The sequence below is a fragment of the Peromyscus eremicus genome, chromosome 7 (genome assembly GCF_949786415.1).
Source record: "Peromyscus eremicus chromosome 7, PerEre_H2_v1, whole genome shotgun sequence".
In the NCBI taxonomy this organism is placed as follows: domain Eukaryota; kingdom Metazoa; phylum Chordata; class Mammalia; order Rodentia; family Cricetidae; genus Peromyscus; species Peromyscus eremicus.
In genome coordinates, this window is record NC_081422.1 from 78,115,448 (window position 1) to 78,139,552 (window position 24,105).

The 24,105-nt window shown below is 38.1% G+C and overlaps 1 protein-coding gene across 2 annotated transcripts in view; it reads left to right on the forward strand.

Moving 5' to 3' along the window:
• Positions 1–24,105, forward strand: part of Bckdhb (branched chain keto acid dehydrogenase E1 subunit beta) — a 185,707-nt gene that overhangs the window by 121,917 nt on the left and 39,685 nt on the right. For both annotated transcript variants that reach the window (XM_059267042.1, XM_059267041.1), the window contains exon 9: positions 5,129–5,215. In XM_059267042.1, the coding sequence (XP_059123025.1) occupies positions 5,129–5,215 (87 nt within the window). The remainder of the gene's footprint in view (positions 1–5,128; positions 5,216–24,105) is intronic.

A 24,105-nucleotide genomic window follows, 5' to 3' on the forward strand; every position in this document is an offset into this window, starting at 1 on the left:
GTGTCTTCCTCCTGGATATTGTTCAGCGGTCATTGTTTTCTCCCTGTTCCTTTACCTCCTTTCCCACAGGGGCAACAAAGCCGCAGGGATTCAGTTTTTCTCGGTTTACACTACTTTCCTACAATATGAAATATTTGTAGCCCTGCCAGCACTGTCTTTGCCAAAATGGACTTTTCAGAACTCTCCCTAGAGCTCTCGATGGCTCTTTTTAGTGTTGGTATTTCTCCAGTGGAACACTGGCCAGTGGTCCAGTCATGTGCACCAGGCATGCTGATAAATACTGGTCTCCAGGCATCTAGTGATACATTTGTCAGCCTGTGACTAATTGTGTGTTCCTTTTTTTCCCCCCTCTGTGAGATGTGTTTGGCTACTACACATGAAAATGTTTCAAAATACTTACCTAATTCATTCCCATTGATATTTGAAGCTCATCAATACTGTGTCCTTAACAAATTCTAGATTGCGTAATTACTGAGTAACGTGTTCCATAAGTGAAACATGTTGTGACTTTGCCAATCATTGTGATTACTGTTGAAGGCTAGCTTTGGTGTTTCATTTGTGGTCCTCATTTTTATAGGGATAGAAGTTGATAAATTGCCTATCCAGAATATTATATTCTTATTGTATCTTGCCAACTTGAATATCTTGCTCACCTTGGTGCTGGTGCTTGAATTGTCTCTAGGGAGAATTTTTGCTATAGAATTTAAGAAATAACACACACACACACACACACACACACGCATGCATGCACACACACTGCGTTCTGAATGCTGATGTTGTACTTCCAAGCATATGCAAACTTAATGGTCTGCCTGTCTGTATCGTTTTCCCCTGGAATGACAGCTTAATAGTTTTCCCGGTTGGATTGTGTGAAATCTTTAAAGGCTACATTCACTAAAACATATGTCCAGCATTTGGGCAGCCAGCGTCTGCGTGACCATTTTCGTGGAGTGCAGCTTAGCTCTGCAGCGAGTGGTATCTTGTTGCTAAAGTGACGTTAGCCTGCATGGGTGACACACCACAGGGGACCTGTGTATAGGTATGAATTTTATGCTTTACTCTAATAGCTAAAAATTGCTTTAAATCAACAGATAAAAGGTATGTTAAAATTCCATTAACTTGGAGTTTTTCTTCAGATCATGGCAGGATGTGCTAAGGTGTATTTCTAGGTTATCTAAAAATGGATTTTATAATCGTATGAGTGTACAAAGATGACATGCAGTGTCTTTAAACATTTGTTTTCATGGAGTTTGGTCTGGCTTGTTTGGAGCGTCTCCTAAGTTCAGACCGTTGTGTTAGCTGTCGTATATAGATAGGCTGAGCTTCTCCCCATTCCTACAGATGCTTAGGCTGAGCTTAGCAGGTGGGGAAAAGCCATGGATTCCCAAACTAGGGTTCCACCACAACAGGGCATCGTATTTATCTGTTACCTCTCATGTCCCCATTTTGCTTGCCTCTCCTGTGACAGGAGGCTGCCTGTGTCTGGTAAAAGAGCTTGAAATGGTGAGTAACCTTTTGGGGGGCAGCCTTTAAGGTTTTACCAGGCGAGGAACAGAGTCTCCTATTTTTGGAATGTGGAGAAAAACACGGAGAAGCTTTTCACAGTCCTAATCTTTAATTGGTTTAGCCTGTGCTGGTGGCGTTTGTTGCCTCTGACTCAGCGGAGCCCCTTGTGCCACAGACCATAACCCAGGGGCAGTTTTTAGTGGTAAAAAGTTGAGGAAGCAGGAACTGGAAAATCCAGCCTATGTGATTTTTCCTGGCTTTGATTGGTTTAGCTTTCATACTGAAACGTTGTTTGAACACTTTAATTTTTTTAAACGGAGAAGTACTTATCTTAGATGGGAACTTGACAACTTAAAACTTTAAGCTTCTCTTTTTTTTTAGAAGAAAAGTATTAGTATTTATGTCTATCATTTTGTATTTTTAAAAAGTTAATAGCAACCACCTTTGGAAAACACCATACTAATTTTAAGGGAGTTCAGGAAAGTACCAATTTTGTAAAGAAATTTCTAGGCAGTTCTACATTTTAAAGTTTGCCTAGGTGTATGTATGATCATTGAAAATTAAACTTGATTTTAACAGATATTTAATTGAACCACAAATGATAGAATTCTGTTTTATAAATTTGGAGTGATCTCAATATTGACTACAATATTAATAAAGTGAAAATAATAATTGGAGCAGAAAAAACAATTTAGGAGTCATAGCAAACTAAAAATGTGAATGATGAAAAGCATATGCCACACTGAGTTTCTGTTCTACCTCATGAAACAATTGAACTGTATTCAGACAATCAAATAGATGGTAATTCCTAGGGAACATGGCAGAAAACAGCAGTGTTTCTTCATACATGTAGATGCTTTCCAGGGATCAGAGATAGTTTTAAGCATGAAAAAAAAAATGAAACTTGAATACTTTCCAAATTCAGTGAAATAGTGGGCACAAAATCCGTGGCTCAGAGCAGGGGCCCTGGTGGTGTCTATGATAATTGTGATTCTAATAATGTTTCTGTGTGCCTCTTCTTTGCATGCTCTCTTTTACGTGTAGGAGTGCAAGTGGGCATCTCCACACATCCGAAGTAAGGCTATGTTTTGTTCCACCTGCCCTCTAGTTCTTGGTGCTTCAGGAATTTCTGGACTTGCTGCTACAGTTCTGATAGCAACATCCTTTATCTGAGAATGACAGCACATTTTTATGTTAGGCACAGACAGAGATATCTGACTTGACCCTCTCACACCAATGGGCTGTCAGTCATTCTGTCTGAGGTCCATTGCCTTGAAGGATGCTCAGCAAGGAGCTTTGTATGGTTCTGCATGAAACCAAGAAGGTGGCAGGTGGAGGCTGACTTCCAGCGATTTTAATGTGACTATTTGTTCCTGTGGTCTGTGACCCAAGGGTTCCTCTGTTTTTGAAGGGAATCTTCAGATATTATTTAAAACATTTCTGTTTCTTAGGAAATTATGAACATAGTGATTTGTCAATTTTGCATTAATTCATGGGCCTTTATTTTTAATTATTTAGACTTACTGAGAATACTTTCAATAACCTAATTATGTAAGATAGTGTTTGAAATCCCTTGTATGTGCCTCCTTACCTACCGTTTTTCAGGAGAAACAGTGATCATGTAGAAGGAATATTTCTAATAACATACATGTTTTAAAAGGGTATGTGTCTCATCACTTTTCACAAAAATGAGCTATCATCTTTGAAGTTGCTTATTTTTCTAATTGACTTTGGACATCTTTCCGTGTTGTCAATCTTTTCTGTGGCTCCACAGTACTCTGTGGTGTGGAGGTGCATTTGTGTAGCCATTTTCTTCCTGAGGGATGCTCAGAAGGTCTTGATTTTGTATATTTGCATATCATGCTGCTTGAACTATCGGAGTTGAAAACATTTCTCTATTATTTCTCTTACATCATAGACATATATGATATCTCTCTGTCTCTGTCTCTCTCTCTGTCTCTCTCTCTGTCTCTCTCTCTGTCTCTCTCTCTCTCCGTCCATCTATTATCTACTTATCTATTCTCTCTCCCTCTATACATGAATATATATATATATATATATATATATCTCCACCTCCCCCCACCTTAGAGTTTTGGCTCTATAGGTTGCTAGAACCATATAGACTATTTGCTCTGATTGCTTGCTGGATTTCAATGTTCATTCTAAATGTTGTTATTTGATCTTGAATAGGCCCCAACCTGAGTTATAAAGGACTAGTACATTGTATGGAGTTTTAGGATAAGAGCAGCATGTTTAGGGAAGTCTCTCATTCCGACCTGTTAGACATTAACCTACACCATCTGGCTTGGGTGCTGTTAGCTGCTTCATTGGTTGTGTTACACTGGCAGGACTCTGTGTCGCAGAGCTTTCAGAGATCTGTCCAGCAAATGGATTGTTCAAGCTGATTAACCAAGGCAGGAACATCTCTTAGAGGGTATTTTAAAAATATATTTGTTTTTATTTTCTCTATTTTAGAATGTATGCCATCATTTCTAGCCCAGCACATTGAAGTTTAATTGTGATTTTTAAAAATGTCAAATTACGACAGCCATAGAAAGCCAAATGCCAGTTCTTCATATTTTTGTTTTTTTAATGGTGTTCTTACACCTTCTGTTCTTCAGTCACTACTTAATAACTGCCCAGATCTTGAGGCTTACCATCTGCTGATGGAAGTTGCTGTCATTCTCTTTGAATTCTAGACCAGAATTGTCCAGGTTGAGTGAAATCTTTTCTTTTAGACATATGTCTTTTGCTTGAAGATTTCATTTAAAATTCATAAAATAGTACATTTTTTTGAGAGGAGTAATAACATTGATGGCAAGAAAAGAACTTACCTCTTCTCTGCTAATATGATTTAATGTATTTGAAGCAGTAACTTGTAAATTTTAGTAGTTTTTCCTTCCAACACAGCCGGCATTCTGCTGTGATATTGTAGCCACACCTTTTGATTTATGTTCGTACCTTGTCTATCATGCCCATTGTAAGCCACTGAGATTATGTCATTGTGACACTTTTCATGTTGATGTGGCACTGGGTTCATTAACCAGATTTTAGAGCCCGTTATGAAGACGGTCGTAACCCCTCATTTCCAGAGTGACTTCTTACTGGCAAGCCTCTCAAGGATGTACTGGCTCTTCTTTTTCCTTCACAATGGTGTTTTCATACTGCTTTGGTGTTTTCCCTTTTCCACAACCAATGTTTCTTAAGACTATTGTTGTATATGGACTTACATGTCATATGCCCCCAACCCAAAAAGCATTTCGAGTCTTAAGTAAAAAGATGGAAAAATCAGACCAAGATATGGACATATGAAACAGTTATTCACTTGTAACAAAAAAGTCCTATAAAATAGGCATGAGTTTTAAATTATATACTATATGGAGTTATAAATCTCATTTTTCTTTCATGCTAAGATTATAAGCTACATTAAAATTTCTTGACAGTGCGAAAATCCACCCAATTTTCTGAAAGCCATTTGTAATAACTTACTAAACATAAGATCAGCTTACTGCTTTTTATTTATGGAATTTAAGCAGTTTGTTTTTTATTAGCAAATGAAAACGCCATCATATGCTTAAAATATGTATTCTCTTCAACATCAGGTTCCCCTTTTCTCTTTCAGTCTGTGATCAAGACGGGGCGACTGCTGATCAGTCACGAGGCTCCCTTGACCGGCGGCTTTGCGTCTGAGATCAGCTCCACAGTCCAGGTAGAGTAACACAGCGCCGACCGAACACTTGTGCGGTTGTGCGTGTCTGCTCTGGAAGGAAAGATTGCTTATCGCCAAATTCTGAAATATGAACTTTTGGAATATGTACATTTCCCGTTGAGACTGTACTGTCCTTCAGCTAAGGGTGTAATTATATCCCCACAGAAGAAAATTTAAATTAATCAAAGTGGAAAAATCCTTTATGGAAGAATAAAAATGAGATGAATAAAATAAGCTGTGTTTGCTACCTTAACGGGGAAAGGGAACTCTTTTTACATATCAACCTAGTCATCCCCTTGTAATAAAACTTAGTATTGTTATGAAATAGGTTGGTTATGAAATTCATCTTAGAAATTTATAGTACTAACCCTTAAATCTGTCAAAAGTAGCTAATTTCAAAAAGTATTTATCAGTTTAATTAGTAATCAGTGTGTGGAACTTGAGAAATAAACACTTTCATTTTTAAAATGTTCACATAAGATACTGTGTAACGTGGAAAGTCCCATAAACTTCTTTTCAAGTGAATTTTATTTAAACTTTTTTTATTCATGCATGTGTCATAAATATGTACAATGTGAAGGAATTTTATTTTTAAATTTAAAAACTAAGTAATCACAATATAAACTACATGCATTTTAAACTCAGAATATCTTTAAATTTTGTAAATGATTTTCTTCTGTTTTCTGATACCATGATTCTTTAATTATTAAAATACACCTAGTAGAAAATGCACAAGTGTGGGGTTAATGGTTTCATAGACATTACAGTGAAAGAATCATGTTGTAAATTAATTTTAAATTTTTAATCAGCAAATGACTTTTTCCAGTAAAATAGTTCATGTGCTAGTTAGTTATATTACATAGACTTTTTAAAATAATAGTATGAAACGGATTTGAACAAAATATTTTAAAAACTAAATCTAAATAATTATATTCAATGAAAATAAAACTGTACATCATCTATACAGTTATATGAAAGGTTGAAAAAAGTGACTATTTGACGTTGGTCAATGTTTTGTTTTTCTGTTTACTCAATACCGTTTAAGTATCACAAATACTTGGTTTGCATTATACCCTAATTATTGAGTAATATAATGTACCAAATCTTTTAAGAATGAGGCTCCAGGAATAATCACTGTAATACCAAGATGTTGTTTCAAGCCAGAGGCAGAATTGGCAAAAAGAAACTGCACTTTCTGACTCCTGATAACTCTGTATTAGTGTACTGCAGCCTCCAGGAGCAGAACATTTGCTGTGGATAGGAACCCTGACAAACCCACTGCTTGCATAATCTCATGGCTTATCCCAAATGTCATTTGCATATAATTGTACAAGGAAAACTAGTAGAAGGTAGTTGGACTTGGAATTTGTATCTCTTTATAAAAATTTCTTCCCCCCGAGCTTGCTTTTAAAATGTGGTCTCTATTGGTAGGCTGCCGTAGAGTCTAATACAGTTTTCAGACTGGAATGGATTTAGAAAGATGATCTAATCTAGTGTCTCTTATGTGGACTCATGTTTATGGAAAAATGACTCTCTGGCCCCAAGAATACATTAGCAAATCCTCATTTCAGAACACAGGGTTAGGAGTTTAAACACTGCCATTGCAGCTTGCCAGGACCAAAGATCACAAAGAGTGTGCCCCAGTCAGGTCCTGAAACTGTGAGATGATTTATGGTATTAGAAGTTGACAGAGAGATTACCCACTGTGTAATTGTATTTGTACCATAGCATGAAGGCAGCAAGGCAAGGCAGCTGGTACCACGCCCCGGTGCCCACAGATTGACCGTAGCTCCTTAGGTGTTCACCTGACACAATAGCCTCAGCTATTGGTTCCCTTTTTAACCAGATTCCTGTTTGTTATTAAAATGCTGTGACTGACAGCCTGATAAAGACGGGAAAGATCTTGAACTAGCCCAGGAATTTTGAGTCAATGCTCAGAGAATAAATATGCAGTCTTTTCTGAGAGTCCTTCAGCCCCAAGAGGAACATAGAAAATTTGAATTCATTATAAAATTGTCTGCTTCAGAAGAGAAATCATTCAACTAGTGAACTACCAGGTGAATTAGGTAATATTGTAAAATTTGTAGGGGGTTTGTAGTTAATGCTTTGGGTAATTAGAATTTTGTTTTGTCTTAATTCAAGCCTTATTTGCATAAACCCAGAATACAGAAAGTGAATCTAAATAAATCTTATTGCTTTTTCCTATTGGTTAAAAAAAAAAAAAAAAAAAAAGGAAGCTGGAGATGTGAGCTTTTTCCTTTTTAGAAGTAATGTTTAAAAATAAGTCGAAGTGATTTCAGCAATTGCTTTATGCATGCGTCCAGCTAAGTGAGGTGGACGCTCTTCAGCCTCCCGCCAGTGAAACCTGGATCAGGTTGCCAGTGCTGTGGGTTGTTTTCAATGAAGTCCCTGAAGTGAGTTATAGTTGCTTTCACCACTTGGAGTGATTCATACCTCTACATTTCTTTTTGATGTGTGGACCTTGTAAGGTTAGAAAAGATAAAATAGGGATATGGTGTTCAAAGTCAACTTTCTGGGCAGAGGACAAAGGAAATGTCCGAGGAAAAGGTTTTCATTGTCGCTGGGGGAAGCAGCTTGAAACTGTAGATGAGAATGTGCTCTGGACTTGGTCACTCCTCACTAAAATATCCTGTTTTCATTGTATCAAAGAATCCTGAGTTTTATATGAAATGTTTAAGTTACAGCATTGCAACCCACATGTTATTGTGTGGGACACACATGGCAGCTTTTTATAAACTCTTGGCTAATTCTTTAAAATTGCTTATAAAATAATGTCTTAAGAGAATAGTTATAAAACAGTAAAATTACTGTTTTTAAATACACAAAACTCTGAAAATTCTTGGGAATCTGAAAATGTTTCACTTATATTTTAAATTATTACTCATAATCAAAGTAAAAAAAAAACACTGAGACTTGAGCACCATACAAAAATAGCTTTTTAAGTTTTATAATTGATATTTTTAGAAGCATCAGAGTGTGCTACAAAACACCTTGACAATAATAGCATGGTATTGTTGACATTACTATGGAAAGATTATTTTTAGTTATAGCAATAAAATATGAGAAGAATGAGTATAAACTATAGTCCTAATTTATTTACATAACTTTAATTTACAGCAGATGGCTCTTTGATCAGGCGAGACATTTAGAGTACACATCTTCACTCTTCAGAGCTGTTTCTTCTTCCTCATACAGCCCCTTATATTATTATTAACATTATTGTAAATAGTTTTATTGTGAAATAATGCTAAATTCACCAGAGAAATGACTACCTTATGTTGAGTCTGTAGAAATCATTCACACATTTATTAATAGCCCCTTCTAAAATTTCTGTGTATTGAGAAATGCTGATAAGAATGAAAGGAAAATATTTAATCAAGAACATTGGATTTAATTTGGACGTGAAGGGGGAGGCAGAAGCAGCTGAGGTCTGGTATGTTTGCCCCCCACTGGGAGCGATTTCGTGGTCCTTCCCTCAAAGCATCCCTGTCTCTCCCCATCCAATTCTACATTTCCATCTGTTCTCACTTTGGGGTGCGGGAACTTTTTCGCCCTCTCCTTTCATTTGGCACACGCTGAAACTTGAGGTCCTGGAAATCTTACATTTGAACCCTGGCATGTGTAGAAGGGCAAAGACTATAGATTTTAAGTAATTCCTTGACCTCCTCATTGTGACGTTGAGCCACAATTTCATTGTTTTCAGAAAATGAGTTTTGTATTGTGTTTGTTCCTCAGCTTCGTATTACTACAGATCTTTCAAAAACAGTATCTTTACTGTACAAAAGAAGCATTAACTTCGACCCTTTTAATTCCCCCCAGATTAAGTTGTTTTATGTAATTGTGAATCTGGTGCCCGGGGACACAGTAATTACACATCCAAATGTTAAGACCAAACAGTCGGAGGCACTTTCACAGCTTTAGATACATAGTGTGATCCTTGTAAACCTTCTAGAAATCAACCTTTATTAGTTTCCCGCACATTCCCATAATGACAAATCTCTGACTCTGGTATAATTGTGTGATAATAAAAAATAGTTCCCCCCCCTCTGGATTCAATATTCAATAAGAGCGCCAAAAATTTTAGGGATTGTGGTTGCTTAGAGGGTTCTTTCCTTTTTTTTCCTTCCTTTTTAAACACATGGAAGCAATAACTCTGCAATAGAGAGTCCAACTGGAGAGGAGATGGTAACTTTCCATACCATCGTTTTATCCTTTCTGTGCGGTCTCCTTGCTGAGAATAAGAACTGAGAAGTCACACACACACACACACACACACACACACACACACACACACACACAGTTTGTAAGGTGATCGGGTTCTGATAGCTTGAGAGGATTTTTATAGAGCCCGCGTGAATCATTGTGTGAAAGGAAAGTTTCATAGCTTTTAACAGAAGGAATTTTGCCTTTCTTACTGTTTCACATTAGAAAGGTTGATCTGGCAATTTTTTTTCCTTATAAAACCATTACTACCAAATATATAAATACTGTATTTAAGCATGTGAGTATGAAAGAGAAGACAGGTTCTAAATGATTCTGAGTTTTTGCCACTGTGGTAAATATGTCTATCATGTTGATCAATTAAGAGTCATCAGGATTTACTAATTTGATAAATAGTTTATTACAACTTTGCCATCTCAATTAAAAACAAAGTGTTTATTACCGACATGTTAGCAACAGGTGAAGAAGCAGTCACGGGAACTGTACCTCTCTGCTAAAAGATGGAGCCAGAGCATCATCATGAAAGCTGGTCAGCATATAGTGTTTGACTGTGAGCTGGTCTCTGGTTTTGTTTTTTGTTTTTTTAAATTACATATATGACATGTATTCATACCATATATATATATGTATAAAAATTTCTAAAATATAAATTAAAAGTGTGCTGGGGAACAGAAAATTAAAATGGAAAATTTACATATTGTATGTAAAAATACGGACCCTTCAAAATTCCAGCCACAAGAACTGTGCTGAAACAACTGCTCATCCCGCAGCCTTAGACGTTGTCTACCTTCTCCCAGACAGAGGGGCTGCAGCCAAGCCTAGCCTCCCCTGGACGCTTCTTATGTAGATGTCACAGATACAAAGTGATCGCATTAAGATGTCAGACGTTTAGAATGTGATTAGGTCATGAGGGTCGTCCCTCATGAATGGGATTGGTGACCCTCAGAGGCTGGCCAATTCATCCATCCATCACACGTGGATACAACCAGAAGGTCGTTCTCAGAGAAGCAGAAATAGGAACTTGAGCCGGACTTTGTAAGGAACAGTTTTGCACGGAAGCCTGTCGAGTACTTTCTGTGAAGGGCTTCTGGGGCCACAGACAGCAGTCACATCCGAATCTCGCCAGGCTGTGCCCTGGACTGGCCTGCTCATGAGTATCTGGAGTGAAGTCCCTATTGCACTCTGGCCCATTTCTCCCTCTTTGTCTTCTGAGTGCTCAGTCTCCACCACCTGCCTTCCCTGTCCTCACTCTGTTTTGGGGGAGTGGGGGGTGGGGTGGGGGGCAGTCTTAGTATTTTGCATGGCTGTTCTTGGAACCTTCGGCTCTGACCTACTTACTGTTGAGCTTTAGACATAAAATTCCTTTTCCTTGCTAATTTTTTGAGGTGATACAAAATATAATAAAATGATTCATATGGAAGGATTTAAACAGGCAACAGTGAGAATAGAGAGCAGTGAAAGTGGGGTGTTTGTTAGCTTATGGAAATCAGCTGTTCTCAGTGTGAGCACTTACTTCCCGAAGCTTTCTTGTGGACTTTTTACTTGTCTCCAGCCTCTTAGCCTTCATCACATTCTACTCTTTATTTTTTCACATTAATTTGCCCCCCACCCCTGTTTGAAAACCTCCGAGGCTGTTCTTTTATTGCAGCAGTAAGTTGCTTGTGCAAGACCTTGATTGCCTAAAACGGTGTGTCCAGTTAAGTTTCTTGCATTTTTGTGTGACCCCCATGTGCTGGGTGCACTGACCATTTCTTGAGTGATAATTCATTCTTGTAACTGTTTTTTTTTTTTTACTCAGTACTTTAGGCAATGCCTTAACAATATGAGAAATGGAGTCCTTGCATTAGTCACTTTGAATTTGTTAAAAGGAATAGGTGATAAACAGTGATCCAGTATAGAATATAATACGACATAGTCAACCAGAGTATTGTGAGATTATAAAATCTTGACTATGTCATTGATATGTGGCAGCTAATGTTGCCTGAGGATGAACATGACCCTGGAAATGAAGGTGGATTCAGTCTGGGTAGAAGAGGATACAATTCTAGGGATATGCATGGTTTTGGTTTGGTTAGAGTATAGTCAGAAAGGCTGTAGCATGAGGTAAGGGTTGACAAGTAGGATTTAGAACCCAAAGGAAAACGCAATATTAAAGAATTTGTCTTTGTCTGGAAGAAATCACAGAACTGAGCCTGATCACCTGGATATCAATTCCAATTTTCCCATATAATATGCTTAAAATACACTTTATAAACCCCTTGGCAAATAGGAAATAGTAGGAAGTAAAAAATAGTGCTTGCTATTATCATGTAAAGCAGTGGCATATAATGAAAGGATTTTAAGCAGGGAGCTAACAGATGGATTTTCCAGTTAGAAAGGTTAGGCTGGGAGATTCATTAAAAAAACTACCTCCATAATCTAATTGAGGGAGTTGGGGGTCTTCAAACCAACAATTTAGAGGTAGGAATGGCAAGAAGGGGCTTTAGAGAGTAGGAGAATGAATTTGAAAGAAAGACTTGACTCAAGAGAAGGGTGTGGGGCAAGGACTGAAGTAGTTGGTGGAATGTCTGGGAGTCAAAAGAAAATGCACACTAGGTTTATAGAAGGGGCGTGGCTCCACTGAGATCAAAATACCACCGGAAATAGTGGTCACCATGTGAGCACTTGAAAGCACAAGCACAGATTACTGCTTGAATGAGGAGAGTGGTGAGGTGCATCACTCCCTCTTACCTGGTTTCTACCCTTCTCTTATGTTTAAGTAAGCCTTGCTTCATATACTAATGCCCTCAAAGCTCAGTAGTAGTCATGCTGGGGATTTTATTACTGGATATTGCTGTAGTTATTTTACCTAAAATGTTATTGTAAATCTCACTGTAGACAGCTTGTAAGTCAAGCTTTGTCAAAGGTATTCATATAGAGGGAAGAAATTATACTGTGACGGTGCTATTTGTGATTTTAGGCATCCATTGGAAGATTTAGAACATTCTGTGTGGATAAGGAAGGATCACTGTGGTTAGAAATAGGCTTGATCCTGTGATGCTATTTGCTTAGCAAAGAATACCATTGTTTTGGTTTGCATCTTCCCTGGCACCCACAGTAACTTCCCATCTTCACTGCCTCTCTACTTCCCTGCTAGCTCATGGAGTCAAAGTTTTAATCTCTCTCAGATCTGTCTTCCTTTTGTATTCCCCCAATAAATCCTAAGTGACCCCGAGAAAACTGTAAAACCTAAAAGAAAAACATGGAAAATAACAGCCATTAAGGTGAAAATTTTCTCAGAAAACACAATAGCTTCCCGCTTTTCCCATGTTCAGTATAGTGTTGACCATTGGTCTGTCATAATTAGCCTTTGTTACATTGGGGCATACGCCTTTTGTTTCTAGTATCTTTAGAGCTTTTATGTTAAAGTCATGTTGAATTTTGTCAAAGGCTTTTTCTGCATCAGTTGGGACAATATTGTGATGCATGTGCCTGGTTCTGGATATATGGTGTATTATTTTGATCAATTCGGATATGTTGAACCATCTGTACATCCTTGGAATGAAGCCAATTTAATACTAATTTATGATCTTAGTCACATGTCGTTGAGTTTATGGGTGCCAAGCTTCCTGAGTTTAAAAGAGGGAGCCTCTTGCTCAGAGCCACGTAGGGCTTTAAGCAAATACTCAGTAAATGATTTAAATGGACTGTTTGTGCCCCAGCATCACTCTTGGCAATTTATTTGAAGGTGAGCAATATTCTTGCTGGTTTATGTTGCACATAAAAATTCCTGTTAGAAAAACTGGCAGGTGAATTGCTTATTTCTACATCACCACTCCATTGAACAGAAATTCACTGTGGTTTGTGTTTGTAAACTGGGGAGGGGAGACTGACATTATGTGCTGCTGTGCTTCACCTTTTTGCGCTGTGACCTTTCAACAGCTTCTTTTGAATAAACTGCGAAAGCTTTTTTTCTTCTCTTTCTCTAGGGAGTCTAAGGAAGATGTTTGTATTCATGTGTTTATCATTGAAATTTCACAGGCTAGTAAAATCTGTTATCTGAAGGGAGTCATTCCTTTATGTCATTAGTTACAGTGACTTTTATAAATCAGTACCTTTAAATAGTTCTTTTAATACCCAAAGATATATATATATATCTATATGAAGGTATATATATATGAAGGAATTAAGAAGAGAGCCCCATGTAATGCAGGCCAGAAAGCGGAAAGGGGAAAAGCTGCTGCTCTACTGTTTTGTTTTGTTTTTCCATTTTTCACCTTTTACTTCATCTGGGGCCCCAGCCCACTGGACAGGACTGCTCACCATTGCTCTTCCCACCACAGTTAACCGGCATATGTCCTCTCAGATATCCCTGGGTGTGTCTCATCATTTCTTAGGTGATTCTAAACCTAGCCAAATTGGTGTCGAATAATTTCTTACATTTTTCTACATATTAAATATAAAGCTTCATTTAAAATATTTCCAAATAGGCAAGAGAGTTGGTTTATCACTGAAGGTGACTTGTTGCTCTTGCAAAAGACTTGGGTTTGGTTCTGAGCACCCACATGATGGTTCACAACCATCCATAACTCTAAATCCAGGATACCCTCTTCTGACCTCTTCAGACACCAGGCATGTATGTGATGCACATTATAGGCAAAACACTCATATACATGAAACAAAATAAATAAGTCTAAAAATGTTTTCCAAACTATAGTAAGTTCATGTAAGATTTTGTAAATGATAGACCTCAGAGGATGTATCCACATGATCTGGCCAGTTCTGTTGTCTACTTTGCATAACATGTTAGGCAAAATCGGAGCAGCATGGTAAATTCTCCAAACTCTGCTAGGCATGGGTTGCCAGCCTTGCACGCGTACTTCTTGTTCAGGCTGGCTGTGCTTCCTGAGGACACAGCTAATTTTCTCAGTTTGTCCTGCCTCTCACTAGACAGTAATGTTTGTGATGTTGAGAGATCATTTTAGTCTGGTACTTTTATTCAACTCATAGCTCAAAGTATTCCATGTATATTGTAAGGGCCATCATCTCCTTTCATGAGGGAGTTCATGCTCACCAGAAATATGGTTAAGTTTAAATTAGAGATTAACTACTGCTAATGAATTCCCTCCTAAACTTTCAAAACTTAAATCAGTACTTATTGCAAAAAAACAAAAAAACACAAGTAGTCGAAAATGAAGGCTATAAACATAAGCCAAATGGCTTATTATTGTTTTGATTTTCAGTGCTAATGCAGATATTCCAAATGATATTTTTATATGCAGAAATGTCTGAAAAATTGCATTGAGAAATATTGAATGTTTTGATTATTCTCTTTCAAGTTAGATAGACTTGATTTATTTCTTGATCCATTTTAGAGTGGTGCTTTTCCAATTTACATCCTTTTGGGGGAATTGGGTACCGATATTAGCTATTTAAAATGGCTTCATATTCCAGGGGGCACAAGATATCTCTAATTGTCTTAATTAAAATTACTAGTTAAAAAGTATAATTCAGGCCTAGGTACATGGCTCAGTAGGCAAAGGCTCTTGCCACACAAACCTGGTGATCTGCTTTTTATCCTAGAACCGACCTAGAGGAGGAGAAAACTGACTTCGCAGAGTTATTCTCTCCCTTCTCCCCTCCATATGTGAGCTGTGATGTTCACAAATAATACATTTAATTTTTTTTTAAATAAAGAAATTAAAAGGTATAACAGACTACCCCCTCAACCCCCCTCCAGACAGGGGCTCTCACTGGAGTCCTGGCTATCCTGGAACTCACTCTATAGACCAGGCTGGTTTTGAACTCACCACTGCCCAGACTATTTTTAAAGGTGTTCAGTATCTTTCTGTTTAAAGAATGCTCTGTGTGACTCACATTTCCAGACCCACGTCTGAAGCATCCGTAGTCGTGATGAGGCCACTCTTTGAAACAAGTAATGGCTACTCTATTTTGATAGGGTTACATTTCTCTTACCACTCCATTTCTTTCCTGGATCAGTTTTAAATCCCCAGCTGATGGCTTTGATAGTATAACACACTGTCTTGTCTTGGTCTTTGCTGAGCTGGCTTCAACTTTCTGATTGTCCTTAAATCATTTTTCCCTTTTGTTCTTACTCTTTACTTTTTAATCTGAGTACTTTTAATCAGCAGTTAAAGAAACTGAAATGTAGCTTCGTCTTTCCTCTCATTTCTTAACAGTCTCCTGCCTCTGCACTCAACCTCCAAATTTATACTCTTTATTTTTTTTTTTTAACCATGTACTTTTCTGGGCATAGGTTTCTACCTAAGTGTGCATAGCAGACCATCTTGAGTGTATTTTGTGACTAATATTCCAACATCAAATAATCCCATATATTTTATTAAAACCACCTTTCAGGCAGCAGATCCAAAAATCAGTTCAAGTACATTAAAATAAGTACTGAACATATGTTGATACAATATTATGGAATATCAAATATGACGGAATGTTTAATTATGTAGGCAGCTAATAACTTAATAAATTAAATGCAATATTTGTTTTAGCAAGACCTACATAGCGCAACAAAATAGGACCCAGGTTGACCAGTGTTTAAATTGAGTCTTGGGACCAGCAGCACACAGGTGTTAGCCTCCTTCTTCCATGAGGGATGCCACACGGGCATCCCTTAGGCTGTTCAGAGAACCCCATCTTTTGTGTTTTCCTTCCTGCTTTCTTATCTTCTTGCCTTTCCAGACCCATCTTTTCCTTCTGCCTTTCTTGACAGTTTTTCCATGCCAGCGTTAGCAAACAGGTGAGTCTTTGTAGAAAATTCATAGTTCGTTGTCACCACAGGTAGACTAAGCATCATTGAGGAGTAGTTTGTACTTAGGAGAGCTTTCTGTACTCCAGTAGGCCAGAAATAAAAGTCCCTTGTGGTGCTGGATAGAAGTTAAGGAATAAGGTGGGATATAGGCAATCCCTCGTCTGTGTGGTTGGTCGAAGATGGTTCTTACAACAATATGCAAACATATCATTTGAATAGCACTTTGAAAAGTTGATTTTCCATCTGTAGGAGTGATGTATGTGATAAGGCAGGATGATTCTCCCTACATCTTCTTTTGTGATAAAGAACATGTGAGTTAACTCTTTGCTGGTGATTTTCTCAAACAGGTATGATTGAGAGGGTGGATTCATGACTTTATCTATGCTGTTAATTTTCTCTGAGGATATCATAGCTAATAGTAGATTAAACTGATACTGTTAGAGAATTATTTCCTAACGCCAAACCCAACAGCGTCAGCACAACACATGGTTAAGAGAAACATTATTCCCCAAATATGAAATGGAGAAAAAAAATACCGGACTGGGATCCATAAAACATTTTAAAATAAGTTCTCAAAATACTGAGCTAAATTAAAGCTTGCCACTTAGTACAATGCCCTTTTAGAAAAGCTCTCAATTTGAAATGCTGGTTGCCCTATTTGAAGAAACTTCCTAAGTACTTACCGGGTCATTTGGTGTGACGTTTGTAGCATGTATGTTGTTACTCAAGATTAGGAAAAGCATTATTTGTTCATTGTCAAGGAATCATTGTGTTAGTGCAATAATTATGCAGGATAGATCATTATCTCATTGAAAACCAAGGCTTGGCTCACTGATAGAATAGTGGCTCTTGGCTTTCCGTGTTGTCTGTGAGGATGGGAGAGGACAGGAGTCTGTTATGTTCTTGGGCTTAGGGGAAGCCTAGATAGGCATATACAGTGAAGGACAGTTTGTCTGAAAGTCTGTTGCTTAGGACTGCGGAACTATCAGTTTCTTTACCATCTATAGCATTTAAATATTTTGTGGATAATAGATCTTCATTACTAGTGAAAGTTTCTATTAGTGTGATTGTGTGTGCGTGTGTGTGTGTGTGTGTGTGTGTGTGTGTGTGTGACAGAAGTGACATACAATCATCCCTAATGTACTTCACTTATTAGCTCATTTCCTTGCTGCTGGGACAGAATACCTGACATAAACATCTTAGGAGGGAGGTCTTCTTCTGCCTCGTGTTTTCAAAGAGTTCAGTCCATAGTGGGAGGGCATTGTGGAACAGAACAGTTCATATTGTGGTGGCCAGAATAGAGCAAAAGGGGAACACGGGGAGAAGCCAGATGTACCCCTCAAGGACACCCCTCCAGCAGCCTACATTCTCCTACAAAGCCCCGCCTCCTATCTTCCGTCACCATTCTTTATGTCATAGGTCTTTTGTCTTGGGTTCTTAGGCATTAAGAGGTCCAAATTTAGCATAATATTATAATTTATTAAGGGCCGAATCCAATTTTGTTTTTGTGTGTGTGTTAGGAACCCCCATGATCTAATTGCATCTGGAGACATCGTTACAGATACACCTAATATATACACACAGATATTAGAAAGCTGTGCTTTCCTCATAATTAAGCATCTCTGAATCCTGGGAAGTTGATATATACACACAGATATTAGAAAGCTGTGCTTTCCTCATAATTAAGCATCTCTGAATCCTGGGAAGTTGATGATGAAAATTAACCATCACATTTATCTTCTAGATATTTGCAAGGCAAGCATTTCAAGTATAGCTTTGTTATCATTGCATTGATTTTCATGAGCCTTTCTTTAGTTGAGACACAGCTGCTGTCTATCCTAAGGTCCTTTATTGAAGGAGAGATGCTCAGATGCTCACTGAGTAACTACAGAGTCCCAGCTTCTGTGTCAGGGAGATGAGCTGAAGGCTGCAGAGAAACTGTACCTGCTGCTTCCTTCAATACCTTGGTTCAGGTACTGAACATGCTGTTTGCATTTCCAGGGAGCTCCTAAATTTTTATATATCTTCCTGACCAGCTATGGGGACATAGAGGACTTGACTGGTAATGGAATAATGATGATCCTTTACTTCATTTCCCAAACTAGAAAAGCCAACACAAATCAGGGTTCATTCATACAAACGGGGTTGTGTACGTATCCCCTTAAACTACTTTACGGAAGATGCCACCTTCCACATTGTGCCCTTACATTTTATGCAAAAGGTCCAGGATGATGAAGGTAGGGCTAAGTAGCAATTTTTGTAAATCACATTTGGGCCTCTTAATGCCCAAGACCCTGAGACATGTGACCAATGACGTACGTGCTAGATTTGGTCTCAGTGGTCACTTCTTATAAATGTGATGTAGACGAAATTTGCACTGAATTCTTATTCTGGAAGTGAGTGTCTGCTTCTTCACATCCATATGCTTAGCAGCAACTCCTGGGAGTCACAGAGTAGCTTGTTTGTTGTAATGGAAGCTGAGTGATCCTTAATAGTTTCAGAACATCAATATTTCCTATGTGTTTAAACTAATGTATTTTTCTCTCTTAGATTGGGTGTATAGTAGCTAGTATTATGCACAAAATGAAGATAAAAATATATTCATATGACTTAATATACCTTTAACTTTTTAATAATGTTACAAATCAGTGCTTGTAAAAAAAAAATGAACCATTAGTAGTTACTTTCTCTTTTTATTAGGCTGGGTTTTTTAAATAATTGCTGTGAGGGCAGACCGGATTGTTCTCCCATGGCAAATCAAAGCTGTGTGGAGAATTAACCATTCATGTGTTTATTCTTTCAGCAAACTTCCTTTCAATTACATTTAATCCTGTTACAGGGTCTGAAATTATTCTGTTGAAACTTATTTAGTAGCACATAGCCTCAGAGGAAAAAAATAGTAGGAAATATCAAAATCATATGAAAAAATAGTAGCTTATGAACAAATATATATGATGATATCAAATATACATATAGGCATTACTCATACAAGAAAGTAGAATCTTAGGTGTTTGTGTATAGCCTGAGTTTCCCTCCCTGAAATGACCTTCAGTTCATAAAACACTGTTGTAGTTTTTTGGCTTGCCTAAGGCACGGCAGTCTTCCAAAAGTATCCTAATGCGGACTGCACTTCACCGTAAGGTTTTAAGCCAATGCTCATTATAATACAAGGTGTTACAACCCCCCCCCCATTAAAGACTTCTGAAACTGCCCACACATTTTGGAGATTACTCTGGGGTTTATAGATGATTCGCATGGTCTAGCATCTGTTTCTGTATTATATAGCTAAAGTAACAATGGTGTTGGGGAGCCTAGTGGTTGGGGAGAGCAGCAGTCAAGTTAGTGATTAGGTGTCCTTATGTTTTAATGCTAGATCCTACCTGTGTCTATAGGAAGAGACCCCACATTTTAGAATCCCACTAAACCAATGTCAAGTTATTCTTACTTCTTGAAAGAATATAAACGCTCTCTTTCTCTCTCATTTGTGCGTGTGTGTGTGTGTGTGTGTGTGTGTGTGTGTGTGTGCACTTGCTTGTTGAAGACTGAACACAAGGACCTTGCCTACACTGTATACAATATTCTGCCACTGAGCTATACTCCCATTCCACAGCTAAAAAATAACTATACATAAGGCTAGAAGAAAGAGCTTCAAGACAGTTACAGAGCAGATAAAAATGGAAAAATATCCCAGAGAAGACAGAGATGCCCTAGGCACGTGACTACGTCTCTTAAGGTGTTCTGTTATTGTTTTCTTTTTTCAGGACACCATATTTTGAATAAGGCTTTAAAATATGAATATGATTCATACTGAATAAGTGCTTATCAAAGTTTACAATAGAAAGTTAATTCCCCTTTAGCCTGCAGCTAGAAGTAACAGTACACACAGAAGACAGAAGACACATGATGGCTGGATTCTCTTCAGAAACAATGGAGGCCGTGACATCTTTAAAAGACAAGAAGAAAAATTAACAACCTGCCCCCAAATCTATATTTGTTGAACTCTCTTAAAAATACCAGAAAAAAAAAATAATAAAATTTCACTTACTCACAGTGTTTATCATCTCGAGAATTAGGTTCCAACATAGAGTTTTGGTGGGACACAGTCTGTACTTAACATGGACCCATATGAAGTGACCTCCTTGAGTATTAGTGAAGTTGTTCCCTTCTCCTTTACATGTTTGATCTGAAATGAAACTGTTTTTCATGTTTAGTATTCTCAAACCCATGTAAATTTTACAGTGAAACTCATGTAAGTTATGAAATCTGAAGGTATATTACTTGTTTTTAGAGTAAAAGTCTGGGCTCGGGAGCCTCCAAATGCTAGTCTAACCACTGTTCTCGTTATGCCAATTAAAGAGACAAATACTGAAAAGCTGAGAAAGAAATTTATTCATCGTGGCCACATCTGGAGGAGATAAAGAAGGCCAGTGACCTCCAAGTTCATCTTTAGGGTTCTGACATGAGGCCTGGGTTTAAATGGGCGACGTGGGTGGGCACAACTAAGCAGTCCTGCCTGATGGAGATGTAGTCCAGTCCGCCACTGACCCATCACTGTCTCAGCTCTAGGCTTTCCTGCAGAGTAGCTGTAAGTGGTCCGAACTGTGTGAAATCTCTTCCTGGAGGACAGGGTCCTCCTCTGGCTGGTGATAGGCTTCAGCCTTTTTCTTCTCCTGGCATGTGATTTCCTGGGGTGATTCCAGTTACTTGGGGACCGTTATGTCAGTAGTTTTGGTACCCAGCCTAAGAAGGGAAGGGTACCAGTGTGTCTCTTTGGCATATCTTCTGTCTTGCTAGGACAGTCCCAGAGTGCCTTGCGCTTTGACACACAGAGTGCTGTAGTAATCCAATGGCCCTTTTTAGATGGGAGGGACATAATAGTATCTGGAAAAGATTTTGTTTTATATTTTTCTGCAACACCAGTTTTTCTAAATTTTAAATACTCCTTAGGATATGCACCTTTTCTTTCTCTGATAGGTAAAAGAGATTTTTCCCCCCTCAAATGGGCAATATCTTTTTGTATCCAAAAGGAGACAGTATCCAGAGAAGAGATTTCTCAACTGGGCATGGTAGCATGTACCTGTAATTCCATCACTTGGGAGGTGAAGGAGTTCAAGGTCATCCTTATCTATATAGTGAGTTGGAAGCCAATCTGGGCTCCATGAGACCCTATCTCAAAAAGGGGAAAAATTTCTCAGCCTGATGTAGTGGCACATGCTTATAATCTCATAACTTTAGCACTCAGAAAGATCAAGAGTTCTAGGGTAGCCTGGGCTACACAGACCTTGTCTCAAAAAAGAAAAAAAAAAGAGGTATATTTTTGTATTTTTTTTACAGTATAATTCATCTTATAATATTTAACATTAGGTAGTGAACAGGGTATAGTAGCACATACCTTTAATCCCTTGAGAGGCTGAGGTTTGTGGAGTAGTGTCGAGGGCAACCTGTGCTACATAGCAAGCCCTTGTCTTAAAACAAAAAGACAAAAGAAAAATAAATTAAAGTGTGTTTGTGGTGCTTCCGTGGTGCATTTCAGAGCTGTGGGGGAAGGTCACGAGGAAAAGCTTCAGGGAAGTATCTTGCATGGACTGAACTATATTTTACATTCATGGTGTGATTAAGATATCATATTACATTATTTTTAAGGTGAATCGTAGATGTTTTATAATTTTTGTAAATGATCTCTTCAGAATGCCAAAAGTTCAATAATACCTTTTTTTTTTTTCTTGTTTTGCTTTGCAAAAGGAGCTCTGTAATCATGATATTAACATGGTCGCCTTGAGACATGTTGGTGGGCTGGGCATTTGAAATGCTGAATTTCTGGCAAAAGCAATGTTGTCAAAGAGAAGCTAAAAATGTTTTCTAGGAAAAGGAAACCAGCAAGCGTTTGTTAGGTGTTGGTCCTAAGAAGCAGCCCAGGCTCGCTGGCTGGTCAGACTGGGAGCAAGCAGGCAGGTCTTTCCAGAATTGTATTTTTATGTTTCTTTAGCTTCAAATTCCAATTTGGGTTTGTCTGGTTATGCTGGTAAAGAAAATATATTGCATGAATTTTGCTGAAACAAAATCTTGGACTAAGACAAACTATGAGTTATGCTGGGAACAAACATGTAGTGTGGCCGTGATGTGTAAGTGACACAATGATGCTTTAAAATGAAGTGGGCATGCCAGTGTGCACAGGAAGAGGGATTTTTAGGAGGCAGATACAGTCTTATAGAGAAACGTATTCACATGATATCCCCGAGCTCTGATTCTGTCTCATCCCATGGTTCCAACAGCTGGATTTTCCTCATCTACATCAGAATCCACTAGTATAGAGACAATGCCACTGTAATAGCTGATCTGGGAGACTGGAGACACCATTTTTAAACATGGTTAAACCCACGTACTCCTCAAATCCAATATGCCTGTGAAAGAGACAATAAACAAATGACTTCCCTGAGAAGCTCAGTCGTTTAGTCTGATTTTTGTCCATCTTAAAGTTTTATCAACACGATTTCCTCTGCCGTTTCTTGTCATACCTTTGTCTAGACACAGCCTGATATCCAGTGTCAGTTTCTTTGTGTTCAGGACCTGTTCATACGGTGGCACCATACAGTGTTTTTCATTGCCATGCAGAAGCTGAGGTCCTTAGAGCCATCTCTGTTTTTTATTATTGCTGTTTTATCACTGTACAACAATATCCACTTAGGTACATCTCCCAGAAAGCACTGACAGGGACACCCTGCTCTGAGAAGAGGGTCTGAGAGTGTTCAACTACTTGAGCTCCCATACCTTATGTTTTAAAAGCCCTAAGGCAAAGTGGTACCTTTTTTTTCCTCTTAAAAATCTTTTTCTTCTTTATTTCTGTCTTAACTGGCAAAGCGTTGATTTGCCAGTATTCTGTTTAAGGAACATGGAGACCATGTGAGTTAAAATACAGTGAAGGACACGTGGCCAATATTTGTTCCGCTGTATCGCCCATCAGACTCTTTAAATTCTTTACCAGGATTATTTTATTAGTAGTATTGTTAAAGCTACAACCCAAAACATTACTATGAAATAGGAACTAGTGTCATCTCCACAGGGGAAATGATTGGGTACAGAAAGGGTGTACAACTTGACCCAAAATCACATTGCCAGTAGGTAGCTGATTTCAACTGTGGCCATGTAATTCTGCATAGTTGAATTGCTCTAAATCTGTCTTTTATAGAAGAAAGATGCCATAGCTTACCTTTAAAGTTGAAAAATATTTCAATTAAATGTTCATCAGCATGTTTATTATGTTCAGAACACTGGGGTTAATCTTGTGGTAGCTTTTCAGTCACTTAAGTATATCTGCCATAAGCTTTATTGACAGAAAGTCTAATATTTTATGTAATCTTTAGCTAAATTATCTTTGTTTTTGTTTTGGTTAAGCAGCAAGGTAACTTTACAAGGATTATAAAGTGATCCAATAGTATAAAGATTGCTTTGTCATACTTGATCCGTTTGAATAAGCCCAAGTAGGAAGGATTTTTAGTGTCATTTCACCGTGTTTACAAGAGCTAGATTTCATATTGTGTATTTCAAGAGTTTATAGATAACCCAAGCTTTCAAATCTCAATAAACATCCATACTGCTGGCAGGAGAAACTTGGAGAGCCCACCCCCTTAGTGCTCAGCTCTTTAAAGACATAGACGTCTGACCCGAGGCTGTGTTCTCAGTGTGGAGAGTTTGATCTTGATGTTGCTATTCAGCTGGTGTTTCCCAGTATTCAGATGCTCCCTGGCTGAGTAACTGGAGTTATGACACAGGGGATCTTAACAGTTTCTTATTGTCCTTCAAAGTTTTATTTATTACGTTCTGGAGGAATGCACAAACCATTCAAAATAAACATCAGATATAAAAAAGGAGTATACACAACTAGATA